Source organism: Ailuropoda melanoleuca, chromosome 15 (assembly GCF_002007445.2).
Source record: "Ailuropoda melanoleuca isolate Jingjing chromosome 15, ASM200744v2, whole genome shotgun sequence".
Classification (NCBI taxonomy): domain Eukaryota; kingdom Metazoa; phylum Chordata; class Mammalia; order Carnivora; family Ursidae; genus Ailuropoda; species Ailuropoda melanoleuca.
In genome coordinates, this window is record NC_048232.1 from 24,880,131 (window position 1) to 24,901,869 (window position 21,739).

Below are 21,739 nucleotides of genomic sequence, written 5' to 3' on the forward strand. Positions count from 1 at the left end.
ACTAATTCTAGAGGCATTAAAAAATGGTCAGTATAACTCAAGTAAAAATACAAAACCAACACTTTTTATCAAAATAGGCTGTTCCTCAGTTTCTACCCACTGCCAATCCAGGTATCCTTTTGGCCTAAGAACCATGGTTACAACCAATACATGTGAACACAGTACATATCTTTAAATTAACTTAAGATTGTTAAAAAGTTTAATGCTTAAAAGGAAAAAAGTTTTTGTGCATGTGCTTGCACAAACTGAGAATCACTTATATTCATTTTCTCTACTAATCAAATCGCTATGATAGAATTTTTCTTAAGGGTTTGTTGCAAGCTTCCTGTATCATTAATAAAATGAAACCCGTCCGTGAATAATTTCTTAACACTCGAGCAGAAGCAAACCGAATTCTTTACGAAGCTCTGGGAATGCAAGCCTCCACTCTGAGATTAGAAACTGTGGCTGGTAACATTGATGGGAGTCAGTGCACACATTGGCATTCCAAGAATGATGAAGCTACAGAAAAATTAAAATTTCAGAACTGACATGAACAGCGCCCTGAGTCAAAGTTCACTCAAACCCTGGTGAAAACACGCGATGATGGCACCAACCAGGCCGGTGACAAGCGTTCGAGTGGGAGGCTCCGTTTCCAGGGAGAGGGGGTAGGGGAGACAGGCAGGAAGGGGCAGGCAGCGGGGACAGGATAGCTAGAAGGAGGCACAGCTGCAAGGGCGGAGGGGAAAGGCGAAGAGGGGAAGAGAGGCAGGGAGTCGGCCTGAGAAGCGGAGAGAACGGAAGACGGAGGAGATGGGGTCGCGGCCGGATGGAGAGGGGGGGCTCGGGGGCGAAGGAGCAGGAGGTGCCCGGGCAGGGGCAAGGTGTCGGCGGGGAGGCGGGGGCTCCATAGGGGCGGGTGAGAAAAGGGGACAGGACGGATCTCGGGCCCGACGAGAGAAAGGGAAAGAAGCGGGGGCCCGAAAAGGCCCCCATTTCTCGAACCACGCGTGAGGCTGCAAGGACCCCAGCGCGGGGCGAGCGCGAGCTGCGGGGTCCGGGGCCGCAGGAGCAGCGGCGAGTCCCCCCGGCGGCCGCGCTGTGCCCACCGGCCGCACTCACCTGCAGCGCCCAGCTCCGCGCCCGCACTGAGCCCCTGCGACCCGTGTCGCTCGCCGAGCTCCCGCACGCACGCCGCGCCGCCGCCCGCCCGGGGACGCTCTGCCGCGCGGGGTTCCACCGCCGCCCGCAACCGCCGCTCCCCGCTCGTCCCCTCCCTGGAGACAGTGTCAAGCGACCTCCCTCTTTGAGGACTCGTCCTGACTCACTCCACCAGGTGGGAAGCGTTTACCTTCATTAAGGCCACCCGCAGTGCGGGCGTTGAGCGGCAAATGAGTGTGACGGGAAGCAAAGAGCAGATGTTCGTTAGAAACACCGTTTTATGTGTCTGCACAGGTTTCTGGACAGGTGTTCTGCCGTGTTCCATACGGTGTTCTATGTACCTTAAGTCTTCACTGAGTTCTCAAAATAGCATAGGGCCTCTCACCGGATATTTGAGGCCTAAATGGGCTTCTCCGAAAAGCACATGTGGTGGAATACACGAATACTCCCTAGAAAAGCAGAATCTGCTTTTCAGCAGTCTAATTCAGAGAATTGAAATGAAATGAGAACATTTCACCCATCATTGAAATGAGAACATCCCCCCCCTTAAATACCTTTTACCAAGATGGCCTTAACCCCACCTGTAGATACTTCTACTAACAAGAGTCGCAGCTCTGAAAAACCAAATGGGGCTGAAGGAGTGGAAAAAAGAAAATATTTGGGAAAAAATAATAAAAGCGAGCAAGAACAGTATTCTGTCTTTGAGGGTAGGGTGTTTAGGGATGGGTACTGGATAATTTAGCGTGGTGGAATGTTTAGGAACTAAAACTGGATTCTTTTCCTAAAGTCAAAGATGCGAATATGGATGATGTTAGGGTATTACATTTCAGGATATTATATTGTCCCGTCTTAAAAGCAGAGCCTCTTGGCAGACACACAGGGAAATCAGAGAGGTTAGGCCTTTGTTTGGGATTCTTTTCTTTTTTCTTTCTTTCTTTTTTAAAGTTGTTGGAAGTGGAATCATTTTGCCTAAAGTAGCCTCTACCTCCAGAGAAGCCTAGACTTGCAGTGAACCAGAAGGGAAGATTATATGCTAATAGGTATATAATCTGAACGGAGCCCTTTCACAAATGAACAGATTACATTCTGAGACAACCACAGCATCGTACCTGTAGAGTGATGCAGGTCACATATTGGTGAGGGTCAGAATCTACCCTTCAGAGGGAGGTTGAAACAGTCCTGGAGCAGGGAAATTTCTTTGGGTGCTTTCTGTCACTTGCACATTTTAACCAGCTGTGTAATGTGAGAAAGCATCACTGAGCCCAACGTAGAAACTGGGCAGAGATCTACAAATTCAGGACACTTGACCTTGGTTTGCAAAGCTGGTTAGAAAGCCCATGCCCACCAAGATCTGAGTAGCTGTGTCCTCATTTGCCCGATTCATGCGAAGTATCACAATCTACCATTGCTTAATCTGATGGCCAAATTTGAATTTATTAACCCTGAGATTGTCCAAGGAAAAAAAATCATGTAATAATATCTATAGAATTCCCAGCCGGCTTCTTCCAGTTTTTCCTTGGCATGTTGGAGTGCCTCGGTCCTGGAGGTGCCACCATCCCACTCCTCCACGCTTTTGGCTTAAATGACTGCTTCTCAGAGAGCGTTGAGCACCCAAACTAATGAAGCCCCCGGTGGGATTTGTCTTGACTAGTCTGTCTTACTGCCTGCTTGCTACCTCCACAGTAAGCTCCGTGAAAGAGACCTTCCTGTCCCCTTCAAGTCCCTATTCCCAAGATCTAGAAGAGTGACTGACACATGGAAAGAGTAAAATTGGTGAATCACCTAGTCAAAGACGCCTTGCTATCTGGCATTCTTTGTTGAGCCAGGCACGGAAGGGTGAAGCTCACATTTCCTCGGACACAGTTGATAGAACCAACTGGATGATTCTAAGTGGCTGTGTTCAGGAAAAGAGCCTTCCACACTGAGAGCACACCCAGGAGTCTGCTGTGGCAGAGGACCTTCCCGGCACTGCCTTCATAAAGTATGGATGTGGGACCCAGTTCTGTCCAATGGAGCTTTACAGAGAGTCTGCCAAGGACTTCTGGGAAAGACTGGAGGTTGTTGGCCCTTCCCGGTAACTTCATGTCAGCTGAATATGCTCCCTGTGAAACCACCCACCCTGGCTCAGACCAGCTCAGCTCCTCTGTAGAATTCAGGCGCACATTCTGTGTGTCTGCTAGGGCTGTCATAACAAGGCACCACACATTGGGAGGCTGAAGCCACAGAAATTTATTGTCTTACAGTTTTGGAGGCTAGCAGTCCAAAACCAAGTTGTGAGCAGGGTTCGTGCCTTCCGGGGGCTGTAAGGGAAGGATTTATTCCAGGCCTCTCTCTTTGGCTTGTAGATGGCCATCTTCATGTCCGTGTGACATTGTCCCTGTACACCTGTCTCTGTGTGCAAATTTTCTTTTTTTCTAAAGATACCAGCCATATTGGATTGGAGTCCACTCTAATTAACTCATTCTTACTTAATTCACTCTGTAAAGAGCCTAACTTCCGTAAGGAGATACTGGGACTTCAACCTATGAATTTTAGGGAGGACACAGTTCAACACGTAATATTATGTAAACAGAAAAAGTCAGCAGGTCTCAGGGGCCCATTCACCTGTGTTAGAGTGGGGCCAGCTGGTGTGAAGCAGCAAAGGAAGCATTTACAGGCAAGAACCATGAGAAGGTGATAGGCAAGGTCTGTTTGAGTGCCAAGACAGGTGCAACTTCATAAGGCTTGCTGGAAAGTACTATCATTTACATCGTACAGTGATGGGGTTAAGTCTTAGTAAGGGGAAAGATTGCCTCTCAACGGAATTTTTCAGGGGATTTCAACAGAAATTCCGATGATAGAAAATTGTGTGAAGTCCAAGGAAGTTCTAAGCACCCAATTTGCCAGATCCCACCTTCCATTGTAGATGAAGACCAGCAATCAGTTTCAGTTGCCTTCCTGTACACAAAGCCATCTCTCAGGGGCTCACTTCTGACCAAGGCCCGTGGTCTGGACATGAAATGGCTCCTTCTAGATTCTAACCTTCTAGACCTTTGTTTATTCCATTAATGCTTTCTTTTGGCTACCAACACGTGCCAGGTGCTCTGTTAGCAGAACTAGGTTATCTAAATTTGGGTGCTGGCAAAAAAAAAAAAAAAAAAGGACTCCATTAAAGTACATTCAGAATCTCTGTAATAGAAGGAAGGGCAGTGGCAGGGAGCACAGTGAGCAGAGGAAGGGGGGAGCAGGAAGAGGATGAGTAGGTGGGCAGGGTTACATAAAGCAGGGGTTGAAGCCATGATAGAGTCAGATTTTATTCCAAGAGCAGTGAAAGTTACTGGAGGATTTTAAGCAGGATGCGACATGATCTGATTTGTGGTGTTAGCCCTTGGGCTCTGTTGTGGAAGTGGGCTATTAAAGTACCAGAGTTGAAGCCAAGAGACTCTTAATCAGCCCTGTTGGGTCAAGTTCCCCAGGAAACAGACTCCAAGATGGAGAAATGCTTGTGAGCCATTTATTGAGGAAAATGCGCAGGGAGATGAAAGCAATGGGATGGGACGAGAGTGGCTGAATTGCAGCGGGGAGCTCTGGAGCTGGGGTGGTCCTGCAGAGTTTTTCCATAGCGGGGCAAGGGGGCTGGACCTCGGCATTCCCACAGCAGCTCATCATTACTGGCTGGTCTCTGGGTACAGGCTGTCCCGGGGGGTGGGGAGGGGTGCTGTGCTGGCTTTCAGCCCTTAAGTGGAGAGCTGTCTGCTACAAATAGTCCCCAGCAGGTGAGGACAAGCATGCCTCGGCTTTGGAGGAGAGGGATGGAGGTGGGGGTCTGGGGAGTCCACAGCACCCGCTGCAGTCCACCCCTTGCACAGATGAGATGCGCTGGCATCATGCAGTACGGCTGAGAGCGGCTTCTCCAGGATTCTGGTGGGCTGCTTTTCCTAGAGGAACTTAGCAAGAGAAAGATATGAGATAAAGCCATACACAGCCCCTGGCTGTGCAGCTGGTCTCACGGCCACAATGGATACTCATCATCTCCCCTCTCTTCTGCCTATTTCAGACTCCCCTCACCCTTCAGGAGCGCCTTTGCTGATCTAGATGGCTTACCTGGTGGGGTGATCTCCAACCCTCACTGCTGAGGGATCTGAACCAATGGCATCACCAGCCCTTGTCACGTGGTGCCTATTTTATTTGTGCCTTTACCATCGAAATTGGGCAAGGAAATACCAAGCAGTCCACAGGTGAACCACCTGAGCTCCAAACACATCCTCCCCTTACCCCATAGCAACCCTACCTCATCCTTATGATCAGGGTCAATTGCTCTGACCAGGATCATGACTCCTTGACTTGCCTGTTGGTTTCTTGCACAAAGAGTCCAAAGTCACAAAGTTACCACAAGTTAAAGTTTAAGATTTTATTTATTTATTTTAGAGAGGGGGGGAGGAAGGGGGGAGAGAATCTCAAGCAGACTCCCTGGTGAGCACGGAGCCCAACATGGGGCTCAAGCCCATGAAATCAAGACTCAGACACTTAACTGACTGGGCCACCCAGGTGTCCCCCAAAAGTTAGTTTAATTTCCAATGGTGGAACATTTCCTCCCTAGAAACCAGGACTTCTGAATGTATGGAGCCCCGATGTGCAGTGACAGGAAGCACAAATTCCCCCAAGTGACGGGTAAGCATGGCCACTCCTACTTCTACCTCTCAGTTCTAGAATCCATGTATTTGACCTTTATAGGGCACAGCCCCACATAATGGCTATTGATTCAGGGTATACACTGCAGTGTGGAGGACAGCACCCCATCCTTACAGGGTATTCTCCCCAAGCTGGCACTACAGTTGTGCCTTCAAAAGGCCACTTAGTTGTTCTGTTAGGACAGTAGCCCAAAGCCACTTGGGAGATTTTACGTGCCCCATCACTGAACATGTTGAGGCTGGATGACTGTCTCTAAGAAGAGATCTAGCAGAAGGTGGCAGGGATGGAGGCCATGCGTGGGCCCAGCAAGGAGTTCCCTCTGCTGATGCTGTGTGTCCACTGTGCTAACAGCAGGGACTGACACTAAACTTTAATAGGGCACATTCCTGGGGAGACTCACCAGGCCCTGGTGACAGGTCAGTTGCATTGGATTCCTTCCATTTTGAAGGTGGCAAAAAGATCTCCCTTACTAGGACCGATACACATTCCAAATAGGGATTTGCCTTCCCTGTCCACAATGCCTCGGTCAGAGCCACCATCAAAATGACTCAGTCATCAACATGGTATCCATACAGCATTGCCTCAGAGCGGGAGACTCATTTTAGAGCAACAGACATGCAACAGTAGGCTTATCACTGTGAAAGCCATTGCTCTTACCATGAACTGCATGACCCAGAGGCAGCCATCCAGATAGGATAGTGGAATGACCAGTTGACATTCCAGCTAAGGTACCAGTACAGCACAGCAGCTCGTGGAATCAGGTCTCCATCCTCCAGGACATGGGTTAGGCACCAAGTTAACAGTCGACTTGTAGTGCTGTTTTCTCTAGCAGCTGGAATTCATGGCTGTGCAAACCAAGGAACGAATATTCTCACCATAACCATCAATGACCCACTTGTGGAATTTGGGCTTTCCGTTCCCACAGCCTTGAGTTCTGCCACTAGAAGCCCTAGTTCTCATGGTGGGGAATTGCCTGCATCAGGGAATACAGGGTTCTGTTGAACTTGAAGCCGTGACTACCACCTGGCCACTTTGGGGTCCTCATGCCAGTGAACCAAAGCAGGGACTTATACTAGTTGGGTCACTGACTGACCACGATTACTATGGGGGCTAGGATTCTACCACCACAAAGGAGGATGCTTATAACCCAGAGGCCAAGGGACTTGGCTCTTGGGACTGGGACAGCTCTTAGTACTCCCATGCCTTGTCACTATGAATTGGAAATCACAGCAACCACGGTCAGATAAGACAAGTAAGGGCTCAAACCTCAACTTGCTAAGGGCTCAGAAATAGAGGCCTGGGTCATCCCACCAGGGAAGCATCTCAGACTAGCCAAAGTAATAGCCATGGGACATTTGGGGTGCATGGCCAGCTTCTTATGTCTACCTTATCTTTGCTATTTCCTACCTGTGGTCTCACTCTAGCCCTTAAGGTGAGAAAGAAGAGGGAAAAGGCCAAGGAACCCTCAAAATTGTCTCCCTGTCATAAGCTAGCTTTGCATCCTCTGCATGAAGTCTAAACTGGCTCTTTCTCCAGTGAGAGTTTTTCTTGGCTCTTCAAAGACCTTACATTGTTGGTGTCCTTCCCCTAGGGTGTAGCTCCAACCCAGAGCAAGCGTCTCCATTCTGGCCATAGCTTTGGGAATCTAGCACGTCATATGTCTGTCTGCTGGGGTCTCACAGCTGGTGTCCCACCTCCGCCAGAGTGTTTCCATCACCGCGCTCACGTTATTTGCCCGACAAACTCGGGAAGTGCAGGTAAGTCCCATTACAAGAGAAGCTTCCCTCCGTTCTGCTGCCAAAGCTGCTATACCCATCCTGTCTCTCACTCCCAGGCTTGCCCACTGCGTCATCCCCACTCCCCACCGCATAGGGCAAGGGATGCATAGTTAGGTCTCTAAGTGGTCCGTTGGAAGTCCTTTTCTTCCTCTCTGACTTGAGGTTGGGGTCAAGTGAGTAGAGAAGAGATGGCTAGCACGGGTCTCTCCGAAAAGCTCCTCCCTGGAAATCCACTCATTTCCCTTCTACAACTTCAGCGTGGTGAGTCAGGTAATTGGCTTTCCAGTGAGAGCCTTTACCATTTTACATCTTGGCCTGGTTCCTCACTCTGAAATAAATTGTCTGTTGTATCTTGAATCCTAATGTCTTGAATTAGTAAAACAGTTTTAACATATTATTTCTCAGGTATTTGTACAAATTGTGGATGGTTACAGAGCAAATCAATAATATACATTACCTTAAAAAGTGAGGAAGAATTCATCGTTTTTTATTTATATGCCTCTTTATCTTTTGATATGTTGCAATGAACCTGTGTTCCTGTAGTAAAGAACTAGAATAGTATAAGAAATAATAAACAAAGGACATATAAGTAAATTCCGATTACATACACATGTGAATTAATATTAGCCATTATTTGCCATATGTCAAATATCAAAGTGTAGTAATTATTTCATATGTATCAAACAAAATGACTCTGATTCTAAAGTAAAGTTACAGGATTGCCTTAAACATCATGGGCAACTTCATGGAGAACTTTGAGAAAAGATGTTTTCACTCATTTTTATCTTGTATTTACTTGCGATGCAGTTGATTGACCTTTTGATTAGAAAATTTGAGTAAAAAAATAATTAAAATGACTGGAATCTCAAGTCAAATTTGGGGGATAAGGGAGAAGCATGTTATAAGCTTCAGTACTATCGAAAAGAAAAAGAACATGCCTAGACAGGCACATTCTCTTCTCAGCTTGATCAACACCTCTAGAAATGGTGCAAGTGGTCTAGAGAGTTTAGCCTACGTGCCGCATCGCTAGCCTTCCAGTCAAGTGTGTCGTTATGCACCTCCCCAAAGGACACTTAAGATCCAGTGGGGGACGGAGGAAGGGAGGGAAGAGGAAACAGGCGAAACGTGGCAAAACAAATGGAAGCTGGAGGAGTTAGATTGGCTTAGGAAAGAGGAAAAAGCGAAAACTAGTAGTTTGAAGGAGTCAAAGCCAATAAAAATAAAACATTTGCAAATAGAAAGACTCAGAACTAGGTAACATCTCTGACATTGCAGAGTGGACTGAAAACAGGAAGGCAGCTTGAAAGCCTTGGTGGGGAGCTAGACCCCAGCATCCTTTTCCCCAATAGAAGGATTCATAAGTTGGGGCACCAGGAACAGCCGAGAACTAAGAACATATGGGTGTGCTGAGTGCTGAGACTCTCCTTAGCTCCCTTTCCCCACCACCTTCCTCACAATGGCAACCCGATCATGCAAAAGAACTGAGACTGAGCGGCCTGATGACAAAAATCTACAGGTGGTGACATTCAGGTGTCCCTTCAAGCAAACACACAGGTGTTGAACTAGGGGAAGTACGTAGGTGGCAGGGGACAGGAGTGATAGGAAAAGAATTCTACCCTCTTTCAGAGTAAAGAGTCACTAATAGTTTCTAAAAAAGAAAAATCAAGAAATAGCAGTTTAAGCATGTTATTTAGAAATCTGGAAGTGTTGAGCAATACCAAGACGAGTAAAAGTGGTTGCCTGTCACTGTGTTTTTTTAGCAAAACACAACCAGGAGCTAATCATCTTCTCAAGGAGAACCAGGGCCAACTGCTTTGTAGAAAGCTGATTCTCCATCATCCAGGCCGGGCTAATGATCCCACAGACGTAGAGCGATCCAGCACTGATGAACACAGGCCATCAGGGGAGGGGAAGCTTCGGTGACAGTTAACTATCGCCACGACAGTGCTGCGTAACAGATCACCCCAGAGCTCAGTGGTGTACAGGTTTATACTCACACTCCAGATCTGTAGGCCAGTTGTAGTTTCAGCGGCGTTTGGCTGCTCTGGGCTGGGCCTCAGTGGCTCTGCTTCAGGCTCTGGGTTTCTGGGCTTGATGTCAGGCTGTGAACCTGCCCCGTAGGTCTAGTTCTGGAACCCAGGCTGAGGGGCAGTGGCTCCCTGTTGCATGTTCTTATCAACGGTGAATCACTTCCACGGACTTTCCAAGTCTCTGACTGCATCGTATCAAACTGGTAGCCTGTTGACCAAAACGAGTCATGTTATTTGGAGCTGTTATTTGCCCAGTATAAAACCATAGCAAGGGCTGGGTATATGACACCATGACAGCAGAGTGAAGACACCATTGGAACTAATCATCCAATCTGTCAAAACACTGTTCTTCACTTATCATTCACCATGTATCTAGTGTGCTCTAATTTTAGTCTTCATTCCCATTACATTATCAAGGTGGTTCAGTCACCTTATCCTATTCTCATTCCTCTAGCAAGAATATCTAGAAGGCATAGCCAGAATTAATAGTTAAATGTTCTGATGTGCTGCTTTATTTTTGTGCAGTTATTCTAAATCTTTTTTATGTTTTTATTATTTTATTCCTGATCTTTCCTTTATAATCTAAGCTCTCTTCTTTATCTAAATAAGAATACAGGAGACTGTAAAAGTTGTTCAATCCCATTTTTTGTCATGTAGCCCTTGGTCCCTTTTCTGGATTTTTAAAAAACAGAAACTCAGAGCAAAGTACACTGGAATGTAGGGAAGGTTATTTGATATAGAAAACGTGTAGTCTAGCCAAGAAGTGATTACTCCAGAAATCCTCATGGAGAATAAAGGATTTAATGTGCGACTTGATATTTTGGAAAAACAAACTGAGGATTAATAATATCCGGGTGATGTCTCCCAAAAACACCAAAGGAAACAGTGAAGACGTCTTAAAAGAATGGCTTCCAGATGCCTAGTAAATCATGTGTCCCTAACAAATGAGAACATGGCTAAGGGAGGATATTACTTATTTTGAAAAGATGTGCATTCTTTGGGGAACTAGTAGCATTTTGCACTTCATCCTCATAATATTATGAAAGAGATAGAAGCCAAGAGCATTATCCTTTTCAAATAATGAAATGATGGATAAATTATTTACAATAAAAATCAGTTTTATCATTCAGTGTGATTTGTTTGTTAAGAAAATAAATAAATCAGGGTTTTATGGTGAGGCGATTTGTCTGTTTCAACTGACTGGACTATATCTCAAAGTCTTGTGAAATGGGAGAGGATGATCGAAAAGAGAAAGTTAGGATAAGAAAACCAGGATGATGCCTTGCACATAGGCACGTTTTCAGATACATAATTCAGAAAGACTCTGGAATCTGGAAATTGATTTCTTACAAACCATCTACACCCACATACTTTTGGACAGAGTTCATGTGTTCCCAGTTTGGAAACCACTTAGTTTGTCGATAGAGCTCCCCATATTCCTATGTCCTTTGAGGTCTTACATCGTTTACTCTGATACACTCCAGCGTGGATTCGCATCAATCAAAATGTACCAGAACCTATTAGTTTTCAGAGTTGGGGTCATGAAGAGCACTTGGTAGGGTCACAGGCTTTGGTTTTTCATATTGAAATCTTCTTCCGACTTTCTCTGCGTTTAATTTTCTCATCCCCGTAATATTACCTGGCAAGTGTCTGTGTTTGAGCAGTTTTTCTCTGCGTCTCGTCACTGAATTGAAGACAACAGCAACAGCAACAGGAAAAAGAAACTGATGTCTAGGGATCACAAACAGATTGTAATCAGAGATTATAAAGAAGAAATTAGAATGTGTGCATTCTCTCTGACGGATATTGCACTTAATCAGTTACATTTCCTATAGAGGATATTAAGCGCAAATGGACCATTTCACAATTTCCATGGACATTAAGTGCTTGAAGTACAAAAAAAGGAAGTCTAAATGAACCAAATTAATCTTCTATTTCCTTCCTAACTAGCAAATCGTTGAAAGTAGGAGGCAGAAGCATAGATTAATAAACCATAGGCAACATATTGCCAGTTGTCAATTGAAGGAACTATTTTTCCTCTGTCATGTTGATTACTTAAGTGTTATAATAACATCACAGGAGCACTTTGGGATGAGGAAAGCTGTGATGCTTGTCCCCCTCCTTCACAGAAGTGCCTACTGCCTTAGTTTCTGTAAACTTATTCTTAGTTAAGATTAGGTGCTGGTAGCGAGAAACAAAGACTCTAAAAAACACTGGCTACAGAAGGCAAATTTATTACAGTAAGCTTGGAGCGAACAGCTAATGCCTCAGCAGTAGCTCTCCTTTGCAGAATCCTGGGGGCCGGGCTCCTCCTTCATGGTGCAGGGCCCACATGTCCAAGATCTGCTCCAGCTCCGGCCATCACGACTGCAGTCCAGCCACCAGGAAGGAGGAAAGCAGGAGGAGAAGGGTCAAAGGGCACAGACTGGCTTGCTCTTAAGGAAATTGCCACCTTGCATTTCCACTTATAGCTCATTGGCCAAAATTAATCATATGGAATATTTTTGCCTTTTACATTTTGAAGCTATCTTAATAGGTTCATAGAAATCTAAATTTGCTATTTTCTTTTTTTTTTTAATTTATTATGTTAGTCACCATACCGTACATCATAAATTTGTTACATTTTCTTAAGAATTGACTCTTATCATTATGAAATGACCCTATTTTTCTCTAGTAATGATTCTTACCTGAAAGTGAATTTTGTCTGATTTCAACAGAGGTATACCAGCTTTCTATTTAATGTTTTTCTGGCGTATCTTTTTCAGCCTTTTCCTTTAGACTTTTCTGGAAGCTTATACTTTAGATATGTTTATTGTAAAAGAATATAGCTAATTTTAAGAAAAACAGTCTAATCTTTTGCTTGATGAAGGCATTTATTTACATTATACGTCATCTTATTTTGTACATTTATTTGTCCTATCTCTTCTATGATTCTTTTTCTTTCCTGCATTGCCTTCTATTTGGATTATTTTTTTCTGACTCGATTTTACGCCCTACTACTTGAAGTCATGTACTCTAATACTACTCTTTTAGTGTCTATCCTCTCCCTCCAAAAAAACCTTCATAATTACCGAAGTCTCTAGTTAATACCGTTACCCACCTCCTGAGCACTACCCTTATCCCTATCAGAATTGTATTCCCCTCTGGAATAATATGCTATTGTGGTCATGTGCTTGAATTCTTTAATTCTTTGAAACATTAATATTGCTGCTTTATAAAGTCATCATTTTCTGTTTTATATTTTTTGTATTTATCCGTATGTTTACCTTTTTTTATTCTCCATTTCTTTTTAAAATAGAAGTCCTGAGGTATGATTGACATACAATAAACCGCACATATTATAAGTGTACAATTTGATAAGTTTCAACATATGGGGAACAATCACTACAATTAAGAGAATGAACATATCATCTCCAAAAGATTCCTCGTGCCCCTTTTATTCCTTCACTCCTGCCACTTCATTTTACTGGTGGTCGTAATGTGTAAGGCAGGAGCAGAAATCCAGATCCAAGCCACTAATCCCATCGGAGGACCTCTCTCTCCATTTCTGTTTGCATCCAGACCTTGAATATGAAATCACTGTCCTTCCATGTCCAGTACTTTAGATTTTCCTTTAATGAAGGTCTGCTAAAGCATAGCTCTCAGTTTTTGATGGCCTGAGAATATCACCATTTTGGTTTCATGCAGAAAAGATTTTTATTCTAAAAATAGAGCTCTAGGTTCAAACTAGTTTTCCCTTTGCACACAAATTTATCATTCCATGGTCTCCTGGCTTCCTTTGTTGCCATCAGGAAATCAGCTGTCATTTTGTTACCCCTTTGAAGGTAATGTATCTCCTTTAAAGATCTTCTCTTGGGGCGCCTGGGTGGCTCAGTCATTAAGCGTCTGCCTTCGGCTCAGGGCGTGATCCCGGCGTTCTGGGATCGAGCCCCGCATCAGGCTTCTCCGCTGGGAGCCTGCTTCTTCTTCTCCCACTCCCCCTGCTTGTGTTCCCTCTCTCACTGCCTGTCTCGCTCTCTGTCAAATAAATAAATAAAATCTTAAAAAATATAAAATAAAAATAAATAAATAAATAAAGATCTTCTCTTGGGGCACCTGCGTGGCTCAGTCAATTAAGCATCTGACTCTTGATTTCACCTCAAGTCATGATCTCAGGGTTGTGATCTCAGCCCTCTGCATTGGGCTCCATGCTGGGTGTGGAACCTGCTTGAATTCTCTCTCCCTCTCCCTCTGCCCCTCCTGACCCTGCCTCTCTCCCTCTTAAAAAATAAAGATCTTAAATATATTGCAAAATACTTACCATGATAGATAAGTGTAGTTACCCTTTGTCACCACATAAAGTTATTACAATATTAGTGACTATATTCCCTATACTGTACTTTTTTTTAAGTTTTTTTTTTAAATAAGTAAATACTTATTTACTTATTTATTTGACAGAGATAGAGACAGTGAGAGAGGGCACACAGCAGGGCGAGTGGGAGAGGAAGAAGCAGGCTCCTAGCGAAGAAGCCTGATGTGGGACTCGATCCCAGAACGCTGGGATCACGCCCTGAGCTGAAGGCAGACGCTTAACGACTGCGCCACCCGGGCGCCCCCCCCATACTGTACTTTGTAATCCCTTTGACTTATTTCTTTTGTAATTGGAGATTTGTACTTCTTAGTCCCACCAATTTTGCCTATCATCCTACCTCCTTCACCCTCTGGCAACCACCAGTTTTCTATATTTATGAGTCTGCTTCTACTTTTGTTTTGATTTTGTCTATTTGTTTTGTTGATTCCACATGTAAGTGAAATCGTATAGGTTTTATCTTTCACTGTCTGACTTATTTCACTTAACGTTACCCTCTAGGTCCATCCGTGTCACAAATGGCAAGATTTCATTCCATTTTAAAGGCTTAGTAATATTCCATTGTGTGTATATACCATATCTTCTTTATCCATTCATTTATCAACATATGTAGGTTGCTTCCATATTTTGGCTATTGTAAATAATGCTGCAATGAGCATAGGGGTGCTTATAGCTTTTCAGTAATTAGTATTTTCATTTTCTTTGGATAAATACCCAGAAGTGGAATTACTGCATCATATGGTGTTTCTATTTTTAATGTGTTGGTACATCTCCGTACTGTTTTTCATAGGGGATGCACTAATTTGCATTCCCCCTAACAGTGTACAAGGTTTCCCTTTTCTCTACATCTTTGCCAGCACTTGTTATTTCTTGTCTTTTTTATTCTAGTCATTCTGATGGGTGTAGGGTGATATCTCACTGTGGTTTTGATTTGTATTTCCCTGATGATTAGTGATGCTAAGCATCTTTTCACGTGCTTATTGGCCGTGTATACATATTTGTTGGAAAACGTCTTTTCTGGTCCTCTGTCTACTTTTTAATCAGATTATCTATTTTTTGCTGTTGAGTTGTAGGAGTTCTTTAAACATTTTGGGTGTTAATCCCTTATTGTATATGTCATTTGCAAATATCTTTTTTTTTAAAGATTTTTTATTTATTGTTTTGACAGGGAGAGAGAGAGAGAGATAGTGAGAGAAAGAGAGAGAGTGCACACATGCAGGGGAGAGGCAGGCAAAGGGAGAGGGAGAAGCAGGCTCCCCACTGAGCAAGGAGGCCAATGTGGGGCTCAATCCCAGGATCCCGGGATCATGACCTGAGCTGAAGGCACATGCTTAACCTACTGAGCCACCCAGGTGCCGTTCATTTGCAAATATCTTTTCCCATTCAGTAGATTGCCTTTTTGTTTTGTTGATGGTTTCCTTCACTATGCCAAACCTTTTTATTTTGACGCAGTCCCAATAGTTTATTTTTATTTTTGTATCCTTTCTTAGCAATATTGCTAAGGCTAATGTCCAAGAGTTTACTGCCTATGTTTTCTTTTAGGAGTTTTATTGTTTTAGGTCTTTCATTTAGGTCTGTAGTCCATTTTAAGTTTATTTGTGTGTGTGGTATAACGAAGTGGGTTAGTTTCATTTTTCTGCATGTAACTCTTCAGTTTTCCCAGCACCAATTATTGAAGAGACTGTCTTTCCCCATTGTATATTTTCCCTTCTTCATTGACCTTGTAATCGTGGATTTATTTCTGGGCTATTTTGTTCCATGGAACTATGTGTCTGTTTATGTGCCAGTACCATAATGTCTTGAATACTATAGCTTTGTAATATAATTTCAAATCTGAGACTGTGATACAACCATTTTTGTTCCTCTTCTTTAAGATTCCTTTGGCTATTTGAGGTCTTTGTGGTTGCATACAAATTTTAGGAATATTTGTTTTAGTTGTGTGAAAAATGCTACTGTTATTATGATAGGGATTGTATTGAGTCTGCAGATTGCTTTGGATAATATGGACTTTTTTTTTTTTTAAGCAGATTCCATGCGCAGTGTGGAGCCCAATACAGTGCTTGAACTCACAACACTGAGATCAACACCTAAGCTGAGATCGAGTTGGACTCTTAACCAACTGAGCCACCCAAGCACCCAGGTAGTATGGACATTTTAACAGTATTGATTCTTTCCATCCATGAGCATGATGTATCTTTTCATTTATTTTTGTCATCTTTAATTTCTTTCATCAGTGTCTTACAGTTTTCAGAGTACGTGTCTTTGACCTCCTTGTTTAAATATATTTCTAGGTATTTTATTCTCTTTGGATGTAATTGTAAATGGGATTATTTTCCTAATTTCTCTTTCTGATAGCTTATTATTAGTATATAGAAAAGCAGAAGATTTTTGAATATTAAATTTTTATCCTGAACTTTACTGAATTCATGTATTCTAATAGTTTTTTAAAGGAGTCTTTAGGGTTTTCTATATATATTATCATGTCATCTGCAAATAGTGATGCTTTTACTTTTTCCTTACTTGTTTGGATGCCTTATCCTTCTTTTTCTCATCTGACTACTCTGGCTAGGACTTCCAGTACTACATTGAATAAAAGTGGTGAAAGTGGACATCCTTGTCTTGTTCCTGATCTTAGGGAAAAGCTCTCAGTTTTTCACCATCGAGTATAATGTTATCTGTGGGTTTGTCATATATGGCCTTTACTATATTGAGGTATGTTTCTTCTTTACCTACTTTGTTGAGAATTTTTATGATGAGTGGATGTTCAATTTTGCTAGATGCTTTTTCTGCATCTATTGAGATGATCATATGATTTTTATTCTTCATTTTGTTAATGTGGTATATCACAATGATTGATTTGTGGGTATTGAACCATCTTGGCATCCCTGGAACAAATCCCACTTGATTGTGGTGAATGATCCTTTTAATGTATTTTTTAATTCAGTTTACTAATATTTTGTTGAGGATTTTTCTGTCTGTGTTCATCAGGGATATTGGTCTGTGGTTTTTCATATGTGGTAGTGTCTTCATCTGGTTTTGGTAATGCTGGCCTTGTAGAATGAATTTGGAAGCATTCTTTCCTCTTCAATTTTTTGCAGTGGTTTGAGACAGATAGGTATTAACTCTTGTTTAAATGTATGGTAGAATTCACCTGTGAAGCCATTTGGTCCTGGACTTGTTTGCTGAGAGTTTTTTGATTACCAGTTCAATTTTGTTACTAGTAATCAGTCCATCAGATTTTCCATTTCTTCCTAATTCAGACTTGGAAGACCACACGTTTCTGGGAATTTAAGATTTTATTCTAGATTGCCCAATATTTGGCATGAAATTTTTTGTAGTTGTCTCTGTTTCTGTTGTGTCAGTTATAACTTCTCCCGTTTTATTTCTGATTTTATTATTTGAGTTCTCTCTCTTTTTTCTTGTTGAATCTGGCTTAAGGTTTATCAATTTTGTTTATCTTTTCTAAGATCCAGCTCTTAGCGTCATTGATCTTTTCTTTTGTATTTTCTTAGTCTCTATTTCATTTGTTCCTACTCGATCTTTATTTTTTCCTCCCTTCTACTAACTTTGGGCTTTTTTGATTTCCTTCTTCTAGTTCCTTTAGGTATAAGGTTTGTTTGTTTATGTGAGATTTTTCCTGATGTAGGCCTGTATTATTATTATAAACCTCCCTCTTAGAACTGGTTTTGCTGTATCCCAAAGATTGTGTTTCTGTATTCATTCCTCTCCATGTGTTTTTTTACTTTTTCTTTGATTTTTTCATTGACCTATTGGTTGTTTTGTGGCCTATTGTTTATTGTTCCACGTTATTGTGTTTTTTTCTAGTTTTTTCTTATAATTGATTTCTAATTTCATACCATTGTAGTTGGAAAAGATGTCCAATATGATTTCAGCCTTCTTAAATTGCAGACTTGTTTTGTGGCTAATGTGATCTGTTCTGGAGAATGTTCCATGTGCACTTGAGAAGAATGTATAATCTACTTACTGTTCTTGTTTGGAATGTTCTGTGTGTATCTGTTAAGTTCATCTGGCCTAATGTGTCATTCAAAGCCACTTTTTCTTTATGAATTTTCTGTCTGTATGGAATATCCTTTGATGTAAGTGGAGTGTTAAAGCTCCCTACAATTATTGCATTACTGTTGATTTCTCCTGCTATGTCTGTTAATATTTGCTTTATTTATTTAGGCGATCCTATTTTGGGTGCATCTGTCATATTCTCTTATAGGATTGATCCCTTCATCATTATGTAATTCTTTGTCTCCTGTTACAGTTTTTGCTTTAAAGGCCATTTTATCTGATATAAGTACTGCTACCCCAGCTTTCTTTTTTCACTTCCATTTGTATGAAATATCTTTTTCCATCCCTTCACTTTCAGTCTGTATTTGTCTTTAGGTCTGAAGTAAGTCTCTTGTAGGGAGAATATAGATGGGTCTCATTTTTTTTTTTTTTATCCATTTAGTCACCCTATGTCTTAACTGGAGCATTTAGTCCATGAATATTTAGAGTAATCACTGATAAGTATGTACCTATTATGTATTATTTGTTTGTTGTTTTCTGGTTGTTTTTAGAATTCTTCTCCTCTTGCTCTCTTCTGTTGTGATTTAATGAATTTATTTATTCTTATGTGTGTATTTCTTTTTCTTTATTTTTTTGTGTATCATATGTTTTTGGATTGAAGTTTATCTATAACATACTGTATTTATAGCAGTCTGTGTTAAGTTGAAGGTCCCTTAAGTTTGAACACAGCCTAAAAGCACCAAATTTTACTCCACCTTCCATGTTTTGTGTATATGATGTCATAACTTACTTGTTTTTGTTTTGTGTATCCCTTGATGAGTTTCTTTATTTATAATTGATTGTGCTACTTCTGTCTTTTAACCTTCATACTAGCTTTAAATGTGACCTGACTCTGTGTTTGCTTTACCAGTGTAATTTTTTTCCTTTCATAGTTTTCTTCTAATTATGGCCTCTTCTTTCCCACTTAGAGAAGTCCCTATAAACATTTCTCGTAAGGCTGGTCTAGTGGTCATGTTTAACTTGTTTGCCTGGGAACCTTTATCTTTCATTCAATTCTGAATGACAATCTTACCAGGTAGAGTATTCTTGATTGTAGGTTTTTTCCTTTAACTCCCTCTGCCCTGCAGACTTTCTGCTGAAAATTAGCTGATAGCAATATGGGATTTCCCTTGTACATAATTGTTTGCTTTTCTTCTGCTGCTTTTATGATTCCTTCTTTAATTATTGCCATTTTAATTATGTGTCTTGGTGTGGACCTCCTTGGGTTCATCTTGTTTAGGATTCTCTGTGCGCCCTGGACGTGGATGTCTATATCCTTCCCCAGATTAGACAAATTTTCAGCTATTATTTCTTCAAATAAGTTTTCTGCCCCTTTTCCTCTCTACTCCTCTGGGATCCTTATAATGAAAATGTAATTATGCTTGATATTGTCCTAGAGATCCCATTTTTAAATTTTTTTTCTTTTTAACTGTTCAGCTTGGATAATTTCCACTACCTATCTTCCAGATTGCTGATCCACTCTTTTGTATCCTTTTTTCTGACATTGATTCCCTGTAGTGTATTTTTATTTCAGTTATTATATCCTTCAGCTGTGCTGGATTTTTTGAGCTTTTTGTTTTGAGGGGTTTTTTTGTATATTATATCTCTTTGTTGAAGTTCTCACTGAGTTCATCCACTCTTCTGGCAACCTGGTATCTTTATGACCATTACTTTGAACTCTTTATCAGGTAGATTACTTACCTCCATTTCGTTTAGCTCTTTTTCTCTGGTTTTTTTTTTCCTTGTTCTTTCATTTGGAACATATTCCTTTGTCTCCTCATTTTGTCTAACTCTCTGTATTTATTTCTGTGTATCATGTAGGTCAACTATATCTCCTCCAATAATGGCCTTATGTAGAAGGCATCCTGTGGTGTCCAGTAGAGCAATCTCCCTGGTCACCAAAACCAGGTACTCCACAGGTGTTCTCTCTGTGATCTGCATGTGCCCTCCTGCTGTGGCTGTGCCACAATTGCTGCAGATATGCTAGTGGGCAGGGATGGCCCTCAGCCTCAATGTCAGCTATGACCAGCCATGACTACTGTAGGTATACTGGTGGACAGGGCTTGTGGGTTCCACAGGGGAACACCAGAGTGGGGCAGGCAAGGTAGATAGAGAGTATCAGAGCTGGCACTCACCAGCTTCCTGCCAGCTAGGCTGAAGGAGCACAAGAAAAACAGCATCTGCTCACTCTTCTGTTCCCAAAGAAAACTGCAGATCCCTGCCCCTCTGGCACATGTCCTAAAATTATTCAATAAATTTCTTTTATGTATAACACAGATGCTTTTCAAATTGCTGCCTCTGTGCTGGGTCTGGGAGTGAGTTATAGAGCACATTGGCCCTTTAAGAGTGAAGACTCAGTTTCCTATAGCCCTACCATCTCCCACAGTGAATCCCTGCTGATTTTTAGTCCGATATTACGGGGCATGTTCCAAGGCTGGAGCTACCCAGCGGGGCTTGATCCCCTTGCTCCTCCATACCTGTGATATCCCTCCAGTTGTGGGTGCCCTCATTGAGGTTTGGCTCCAACCACATCTCAGACCCTCCTACTTTTCTTGTTGTGGCCTTCTCTTAATATCATTAGCTGTGGAAGATCTGTCAGTGTTCAGGTTGTTTTCAGAGTGAGTTGCATTGCATGTAGTTGTTGCTTTGTTTGTCTGCTTGTGGGAGGAAGTGTGTATATATACATAAACACACACATATATACACACTGGAAAGTGGGACTGCTATTGCAAAGAGAACGTGCACTTAAAAAAATATTTAGACATACTACACGTGACTCTCTACCAATGTATACCCATGTCCTTGACAACATTGGTTATTATCAATCTTTATTTTGCTGATATGAGAATATTATTTAATCCGCTGATATCTTACAATTAATGAGGCTGAACATACTTGCTCATTTCTGTTAACCATTTGCTTTTCTGTATGATTGCTGTTTGTCTAATTTACCCATTTTCATAATTTTTCCTGGCTCATTTTCCTATTAATTTGTAGGTATTTTTTGAATATTATGAATTTAATGTCTTTCTTTTAAACATTTGATCCAGGAATAACTTTTAAAATATAAATATGAACTAATATAAATTAGAATCAAAATGTTTTCATAATAGATATTGTTCTTGGGCAAAGATATGCATTGTATAGTTGTTCTAAATAGTGAACATTGTGATAGTTCCCTCTATCAATTCTTTGCTATTCTTCTCAAGTTTTATCCCATGAGTAAGATAGTGCTTTTTATGACATACTTTTTCATTTCCTGTTTCTAGTCATTACTTGAATTGAATGCTTTACTTGCAATTTGTGGCTATTCAGATTGAAGCAAAAGAGCCTACCAGTGAGTAGTAATTGCATATTTTATTGTTGAGAAATTTAAATATAATTGCTTCCTCAATCTTTTTTTAAGAAGTGTCAGAGATTCATGTACTAACTGTCATAATTAGGGAACTATTTCTAGTCAGATTTCTAATGCTTTACTAAAGCAACACTTATTTTCAAAGACTCTAATTTTTTTTAATTTCAAGTGTTTAACATGTAATCAATTTTCACCACATAGTTCCATCTCCATCATTTATCTAGAGCAGTTATATTTACATATAACAATTATTATTGGTGGGAGATTTTATTTTAGCATTGTTGGAATCTGAAAGTTTCACTAATCTATATTTTACTATTTCAGAAAATGTCTGTTATTTCAAATGACTACTGTAATCTCT

The 21,739-nt window shown here is 41.5% G+C and overlaps 2 protein-coding genes across 4 annotated transcripts in view; one reads left to right on the forward strand and one right to left on the reverse strand.

Annotated features, from left to right (window-relative positions):
• ARMC4 (armadillo repeat containing 4) overlaps window positions 1–1,157 on the reverse strand; it is a 182,709-nt gene extending 181,552 nt beyond the window's left edge. For 2 of the 3 annotated variants that reach the window (XM_034643994.1, XM_034643993.1), the window contains exon 1: window positions 1,102–1,157. The gene's annotated coding sequence lies outside the window, so the exon portion shown is untranslated. The remainder of the gene's footprint in view (window positions 1–1,101) is intronic. The other variant, XM_034643995.1, reaches the window with a different exon arrangement.
• Window positions 586–21,303, forward strand: LOC117796473. Its single transcript, XM_034644371.1, has 5 exons — window positions 586–647; window positions 1,003–1,315; window positions 7,403–7,568; window positions 15,992–16,069; window positions 21,293–21,303. Exons 1-5 carry the CDS (start codon window positions 586–588, stop codon window positions 21,301–21,303), a joined length of 630 nt encoding a protein of 209 aa, XP_034500262.1.
• The last annotated feature ends 436 nt before the right edge of the window (window positions 21,304–21,739 follow it).

Coding starts and splice junctions, on each gene's coding strand:
- LOC117796473 (XM_034644371.1), top strand. CDS start 586: ATGGCACCAACCAGGCCGGTGACAAGCGTTCGAGTGGGAGGCTCCGTT. Junction 648..1,002: donor TCCGTTTCCAGGGAGAGGGG/GTAGGGGAGACA, acceptor TGAGGCTGCAAG/GACCCCAGCGCGGGGCGAGC. Junction 7,569..15,991: donor GACAAACTCGGGAAGTGCAG/GTAAGTCCCATT, acceptor TTTTTTTTTAAG/CAGATTCCATGCGCAGTGTG.